Genomic DNA, 8,372 nt, shown 5'->3' on the forward strand with positions numbered 1-8,372 from the left:
ATTCTTCTGTTTTGTGGGAACTCTTCACTCCACTTCTCTTCCCCAAGGATCAATCTGTCTCCACTCTGAATCTTCTACCTCAAAAGTTGCTCTCTAGAGTTCTGACCTCTTCAACCTTATAGGGACTTCTCCTCTTTGACATTCTCTCCTATGGAAAAGCTAAGAATTCAAGTGCATGAATTCTGTCCTTCCTAAGGTATCAGCTACAGTGGGAAAGTAACAGGGAGCTAGGCTGTAGCAAATGTAGACATAGACACACAGAGACAGATCGGGCTACATGTAGACCTTTAGAGAGTAACCTATTTGTCCAAGCGGTCTTTACAAGGAACCACAGGCACCAATAGCGGTCTTTCCTGTTGGCTACAATGACAAAACTATGGATTTGATCAGTGCCAGACAAAGACCTTACCTGGGATGGTGTGGGAGTTTGATTGGGATGTGATTAGACAGCACAATGTTAAGAGAATCCATACCTTGACCAGCTAGTCCTCAATTTATAAAGGGAAACCACACCTCATCTGCCTAGGAAACCGCAGCCATACATTTCTGCTGCACGTGGATTGGAACCATTAGTCAAAAAAAAAAGAAAAAAAAGAACAGTAACATGAAAATGTATGGCCATTAAAAAGCAAAGCTTTTCCTTCCAAACTGAAATGTGCAGCCTATGTCTCTCCCTAGCAATTACTAGAAGGCAGAACTAACGACAACCTTGCAATACTGTGGGAGGATGCTCCATTGAGAAATCTTGACAAAGTACATCTCCATTATTGACCCCCAAAAGCTGGAGTAGGAGGATTTAGGGAATTTGCAGTCGTTTTGGATGATGCTAAGTCAACATGAGAGAAATCTTCTTGTTTCTCCCTCTGACTTATCCGTGTCACCACCCTCACTTCCCTGGAAGTCTGTAAGTCATTGTGGATAGCTGGATGGGGATAGAGGGCGCACTTCTCCAGTCTTTCTAGTCACTTTAATTACACTTCTGAACGGGTACGACTGCTGTGGTTCCTTCCTCCTACCTTGTCTTTAAGTTTTCCTTGTTTCCTTGTTGTTATTCCTTCCTCTTCCACTTCCTTCGCCCTCCTCTTCATATCCTTCCCATTGTTTTTTCTCTCTCATCTCCTGAAAATCCAAAGTAATGACCAGGCAGAAAAAGGGGTCTGCTTAGGAGTCATAGAATGTTACTCAGAATCCCACCTCTGTCACACCAACTCAAACTCTTGTTCTTTCTCTAAAAGTGTCAAAGACAACAAAAATATCCTGTGTTCCCCCTGGGACAAAGCTCTCCAAGTCAAAGCTAGCCAAATCTTGGTTGTTGTGCCTCTTGTGGCAGTGATCCCTAGTGGTCTTAAAACAAAGGCATACTTACGCTCACTGCTTGTCAATAGATGCATTGTAAAGGTGATTCAAAAAATGTAATTTCAATATTCTTTAAGTGCCTTGTATATAGTAGATATTTTGCTAGGTGCTTTGATAAAAGACAAAAAGGAATCGGTCCCTGCTTCCAAGAAGTTTACATTCTGCTGGGCGGAGGGTGATTGGACAAAAATACAAGATATATACAAGAAAGGAAATGCCAAGAGTACTGAGAGTCAATAGAAGAAAAGAGGGTTCAGGGCTGAGCTTTGGAAGGTACGTTAATTTAGTGGTATGGAGAGGGATGGTGGTCTGATGATTCAACAAAGGAAACTGAGGGGGAATAGCCAAAACTACAGGGGATTTCCCAGAAAGAACCAAAAGGGAACAATGTCACAGAAACTGAGAGGGGAGAGTATACTCAGGAGGAGTGGTGTCAATAGTGACAAAAGTTTCAGAGGAGTCAAGTATGATAAAGACTGAGAAGAGGCCATTGGATTTAGTTGTTAAGAGATCAAAGAATAAGAACAGTGATATTCTAGCTTTCTCTTCTATACCAGAAAAAATGTGCCTCCAGCCTCTGATTGTAACCATTCAAGGAGGGATGAGGGAAGGCCAACTCCATCTAACCCTCAAGGTTCTAGGGGTACCCCTGTGGGGTTGGAGGTTCCCCATCATTAACCAACAGTGATTGGTGCTTTCCATTTAACCATTTAACACCAATTTCATTTAACACCAATTAGCTTTTACATACGGATAATTGCTACAAAGATACAGCAAGAAGTACAACTATTTTTGCTAATACCTGGGAATACACTTCTACCTCTACCACTTCAGTCTGTGAGGAGAGCGGGCTCAACCTTAAGACAGTTTCTATATAGCATTTGCTGCCAAGAAATTCCCTTACAAAAGCTATATGGCTGATAGATAAATCAGTTTTCATATCTACTCCTGCTGGGCTAGGTCAAGCAAGTAGCTCTGGACCTAATTCTTCTATCTTTGGCTTCCAGCAAATCCTAGCATGGACTCCAGTTCCCAGATCTCCTATGGCTTACTAGCCTGACATTTTGGAGTACACAAGGTTGTAGCTTTCTCCAATTTCCTTTACCTCAAAGAAGGAAAGAATAGACATAACAGAGACAGAAGCAACATCAGGGCCATGCAAGGTCAGCTTTGTAGCCCCAATGGGGAGATAAAAGCCTGAGGTCTCTCTCTTACCTTTTCCAATACTAATAAGTCTGAGAAGAGCCAAAAACCAGTGACTGGCCCTGGTAACTAATACCTTTGCAATGCACTCCCAATCCAGCTAGACAACCAATTAACTGTTCTTTTCTTCATCTCATGGTTAGTTAGCAAACCAGAACCATCTACCAAACATATTCCAAATCAGGGTATTTCTATTACATGTCATCATAGCTTTCTGGAAGCAGACTTCCAGCCTCTTCCATATGGAGGATTACATCATCCTCCCCACCCTACTCCCTTACAACAAATCATGGAGTTTGAAAATTGAAATTTCAGCAGCCACCTAGTTCAACCCAGACAATCAATAGCCAAAAAGCATTTCTTAAGTGCTTACTATGTGTCGGTCACTGTGCTAAGCACTGGGGATATAAAGAAAGGTAAAATACAGTCCCTGCCCTCAGGAAGCTTAGATTCTAATGGGAGAAATAACATGCATACAGCTATATGCATACATGATATGTATGGAATAAATTGGAGGGTAATCTCATAGGGAAGGCACTAAGCTTAAAGAGGACTGGGAAAGGCTTCTTGCAATAGGTCAGATGTTAGCTGGAGGAAATCCAGAGAAGCTCAGAGGTGGAAAAAAGGAAAAGAGAATTGCAGGCATAGAGGACAGCCAGGGAAAATGCACTGAATGTTATTAAAAAATGTTTTTAAGTGAAGAGTAGGGAGATAGAGTGCTTATTTAAAAACAGAAGGGAGGCCAGAGTCACTGGAAGAGGAGTAAAGTAGAAAAATAGGAAAAGATAGGAAGGGGCTAGATTCTGAAGGGCTTTACAAGCCAAACGGGATTTTATACGAAAGGAATCCCCACTTGCCTAGGGGCACATAGCTAGTAAGTATCTGAGTAAGTATCACATGCTTAATAAATGATTGTCCAACCTCTACTTAAAGACCTCCAAGGAAGGGAAACCACCACTTCTTGAGGCAAATTATTCTACCATTTAATAGTTTTAATTGTAAAGAAGTCTTTCCTGGCATCAGCCTAACTTTGTCACTTAACTGCTACTGGGGCAGTTAGGTACATAGGGTACATAGTTGTTTACATGTTGTTTCCTCCTTTAGACTGTGATCTCCTTGAAGGCAGAGATTGCCTTCTACCTTTCTTTACATCCTGGTGCTTGGCATAGTGCCTGGCACATATTGACTGACTCATCCATAATAGATGAGATTTTCAGCCTTGTTTCTTCAAACTCATTTGGGTGTTTACACCTCTACCCAAACACCTGGTTAAAACTTTTTTTTTTGACAACCTCACTCAAATTGCTTCCAATTATCTCAAGAATGCCATGGCCTTCCTTCTACCTAGGACCAGCCCTGCCCTTTTCACCAATTTGCCCCACACATCACCCTATCAATTAACGTGAACATTCTAATTATGACATTTAGCTTTTGTTACCTTGCCAAGTCTTTCCAGCATCTTATCTTTAAATTGACTCTAAGTCTTCCCAAGTCCCTAAGGACTTGGGAATTCTAAAATTTCCCTTATTCTCTTTAATCCTTTTATGTTCTCCTTAATTAAGTCTTTGAATCTATTTCTCTACAACCAGAAAGTAAACGCTGGAGCAGTACCTGGACATAAAGATTGTTCTTCAAAATGTTCTCAATTTCTCTCTCTCCAAATTCAAATTCTGACCAAATTCACTAATCCAAACCCTTCAAATTCACCTAGATGATTTTCTTTTATTATTCTACTCAAGTTCTTCTTCCTGCTCTCACTCTTTCTCCCACAACCTTCTGCAATACAAGCCAGAAGTAGATCATTGATAACAACGGAAAGATCAGTTTCAGTCAAATTTTGGAATCCCAAACCAGAATGCAAGATATGGCTTGGTCCAGGTCTGCAGTGTCAAAATCAAACAGAAATGGAGACCATTTATTGGTACAGTAAGGACCCCTACAGTGACATATTGACTTGTTATCTATGTTTTCTTGCATTCATAATTAGAATGTTCACATTTTCCTGTACTTCTTGCATATTTATTCCCCCATTTAATTGTTTCCCAATTACATTCTAATCTATTTCTGGAGGGTAATTGGGACTGTTGTTGACCTTACATCTCTGCCTCTTTGATACCTCTGGTCTTGGTGACCTCTGAGGCCTCTTCCAACTCTGAGACTCAGTGGTTATCTGTGTTGTTGTTGTTCAGGCATTTCAGTCATGTCTGACTCTTCATGATCCCATTTTGTTTTGGTTTCTTTGGGGTTTTTTTGGCAAAATACTAGAGTGGTTTGCCATTTCCTCCTCCGATATATTTTACAGATGAGGAAACTGAGGCAAATAGAGGCAAGTGACTTGCCTAGGGGCACATAGCCAGTAAGTATCTGAGATACATAAATATAAATGCATAAAACAGTGGCTGAATTCAAACTGGCTATCTTGTTCTTCCTTACATATGACACTCCAACTTCGTCTCTGTGCCTTTGCATTTTGTTTTCTGTATTTGAATGTGCTTGTTCCTCACCTCCCTCCTAAAATCTCTACTTTCCTTCAATACTCAGCTTGAGCTTTCTACATACAGTATTTGGTGATCCCTCTTCTCTCCTAGCTATTATTGTTTCCCCCCAAAAAAATTACTTTGTATTTATTTTGCATAAATTTTGTATGTTCTTAAATATAGAATATCTCAAAAGTCTTGGTGCGGTTTTAACATATTGAAGCTTAAAACTGCACTAAGACTTTTGGGACACCTGATAAGCCCATGCTGTAATTAGAATGTGAGCTCCTAGAGGGCAAGAACTATTTCACTTTTGTTTTGGGATCCTTGGAGCCCAATACAGTACCTAACACTTAATAGATGCTTAATTACCCCATGTTGATTGATTGAAATGGGATTTAGATTTGAGGGAAGGGAAGAGATCTTAAGAAATCAGTAGCAAGTCAGCACTGCACTTTGTATACAAAAATATAATTATTTTAATGCCCAATTATTCCATTGTGAATTATAACCACACATTTCATAAAATTCCTGGAAGAGATAGATTATATCTGCCATTTTTTATCCCCAACTTGCTACAACAAACAAATTGTTCAGTTGCCACATCTCATAACATCAGTATTATTTTCATGAAATTAGTTGGAGTTTGGAATTGAGAAAGTCCAGATGAACTTCCTTCATTTACTGAGCTCAGAAGCCACCCACATCATCACTATTCATTGTCTGAACACACCAGTATGGACAACTCAAAGGACTGGTGCCCCAGGATTACCTGTTAGTTTCAAGGGATGGAATGGCCAGGTCTTTGAAGAAAACACCCTACTTGAACCAAAGGTGCTTACAGATGACTGCAAGGTAAGGAAGGAATGAGATGACATTTTTAGAGTTGTTCAAATTAGGGTCAGTGATCAACTTTAAAAATTAGTATGAACATGAGATCTATGGAAATTTATTTCTTTTAATTGTATTGTGACCAAGGGAAATTTGTTTTTCTCTAGACTAGTAGAATCAGAATTTAATGTCAGACGTCAAGTAGATGAAACAGTTGAATTCAATTCAATTCCATAAATATTAAGTTCTTGCTTTGTTTAGGGAATTGTATTAGGCTTCAAGGAGACAAGGGAGAAAAATAGCATAGTACTTACCTTCAGTGAGTTTCCACTCCAGTAAGGAAGTATTTCAGGCATGTGTTTTTCTTTCTATTTAATGCAATTGACTTATAACCATAAACTTTTCCATTTCAATATATGGAAGAACATCCTGATAATTAGAACTTGCCAAAAATGGAATGGGTTGCCTTGGAAACAGTAAATTCACCATTACTATAGATTCTCAGAGATTTGTGACCACCTGTGAAACAAAGATTTAACTAACACTAAGCCTTGTGATTTATTGAAATGTGTCTTATAAAATCTGAACTATAAAACCATCACTTCATGTATTATACAGTTTGTTACGGTGGAAAATACATTGGGCTGAGAATCAGGGGTCCTGAATTCTATCCTGATTCTACCACAAACAAACATTGGAAACTTAGGCAACTTTTATCACCTCCCAGAGCCTTGGTTTCTTTGTTTGTCAAATGAGGGTTTTATATTAGATTATCTCTAATTTCCCTTCCAGATCTAAAATCCCAAATGAATCTTGTTCTTTCCTGCCTCAGTGACTTTGCTGATGACATTCCACCCCTTCACCTGAAATGCCTTCCCTTACATCTCTATTTACTGAACTTCTATCCCAGCTCAACTCTACTTCATGCATGAAGCTTACTTACCTTGGTCAATCCAACTAGAAATGCTTTTTCTCCCATTTCTGACCTCCTTTAGGACTATCTGTCTATCTCATATAGACAGGATTTGCCATTTACTCCTTATATTATAGTTAATTAGGGACATATCTCATCTTCCCAATTATAAGTAACTGCTTGAATGTCTGGGACCATATCTCATACTTACTGGTAACTGTCATAGTGCTTAACACAGTGTGTAGCATATAGTTTTGTTGAATGAATGAAGTTAACCTTTGAAAATTAGGCTTATCCTTTTCATTCTCTTCTGAGTTTAATTTCACTGAATTATGATCACAGGTCATTTTATTAAGTATTAGAGGTCCAGATGAGTGTTTAATATAAAAATCAAAGGGAGAGAATGAACAAATAGGAGCTCTATGGAAATAAATTCTTTTTATATGAATTATGATCATTTGATTAACAAAGTCTAAGATTGTGGTTACTTTGGGGCTTCCAAGAAATAGGAAGACTATGAAATGATAGGAAGACTATTCACTTGCAGTCAGGGAAACTTTTCATCTTGAATAAAGAAATACCTGAGTTCAAATCCGGCCTCAGACCAAACACTTGACACTTACTAGCTGTGTGACCCTGGGCAAGTCACTTAACCCCAATTCCCTCACTAAAAAAAGCAAAAAACAAACCCATTAAATAAATAAATAAATAGAATAAAGAAATAACCCAAAGAAAAAGAGGCCTGTGAATAACTCACGTGGAGGAATGGAGCCTCTTCTTCCTCTCTAGTCAGCTTCCTGATGACCAGAAAGCAGGAGTTGGAGCCTGGTCTGAATGTATGGAGGTGAAAAGCAAAGAAAGCAGTAAAGGTTGGAGAAGAAGCATCAGGAGATCTCAGAGTTTTCATTTTGTGACTATAGAGAAGTCTGTATCTGCTGATGTTAATTATTGATGAAACAGTCGCATATGAAAACATGTCTCTATGTGTATTTACAGATTCAAGATGGCAGCTGGCATAAAGCAAAATTCCTTTTTCACACTCAGGACCCTAATCAGCTCCCAGTGGTTGAAGTGCATAAACTTCCTCATCTCAAAACGGGACAGAAACACTACATTGAAAGCAGTTCTGTATGCTTTCTCTAAGGACTCTGAATCAGTTCAGGATGCAACCTGATTAATGGCCAGGGAATTGTTGCAAAAGAAAAAAAAAACATACAGATGAAGATCATCATTTAAAAAATTATGGGAAATGCGTGAAACAAAGCATTGTCTATAGCTTAAGAATCTCAGGAAGAAAAAGACTTCCTCCTAAGAAGGAGAAAAGGCATTTTTTTTTAAAATAAAGGACTATGATATTGATAAATATTTAATTTTTTTAAAGAAATATATACTGATCAATGCTTTCTTGTAGAATTCCCTGGGACTGAAATTTATATATGATTATGGAATTCTTCAGGGTCTCTTGTGTTCTTAACCTATTTGACAGCACTGTAAAAAGATCCCCTACAGACAGCTGGAGACATACAGTACTTTGGAGCAATACTGGCTAATGCTCCTCGATGTGCAATAGCTTCTGTCTGAGAATAAATTAA

At 38.7% G+C, this 8,372-nt stretch overlaps 1 protein-coding gene across 1 annotated transcript in view; it reads left to right on the forward strand.

Annotated features, from left to right (window-relative positions):
* Window positions 1-8,064, forward strand: part of COL24A1 (collagen type XXIV alpha 1 chain) — a 369,727-nt gene extending 361,663 nt beyond the window's left edge. Inside the window, exons 60-61 of the mRNA XM_027873950.1 lie at window positions 5,676-5,891; window positions 7,777-8,064. Of these exons, the coding sequence (XP_027729751.1) occupies window positions 5,676-5,891; window positions 7,777-7,923 (363 nt within the window). The 3' untranslated portion in view covers window positions 7,924-8,064. The remainder of the gene's footprint in view (window positions 1-5,675; window positions 5,892-7,776) is intronic.
* The last annotated feature ends 308 nt before the right edge of the window (window positions 8,065-8,372 follow it).

The sequence above is a fragment of the Vombatus ursinus genome, unplaced genomic scaffold, assembly GCF_900497805.2.
Source record: "Vombatus ursinus unplaced genomic scaffold, bare-nosed wombat genome assembly UNPS02014803.1, whole genome shotgun sequence".
NCBI classification, from domain to species: Eukaryota; Metazoa; Chordata; class Mammalia; order Diprotodontia; family Vombatidae; genus Vombatus; species Vombatus ursinus.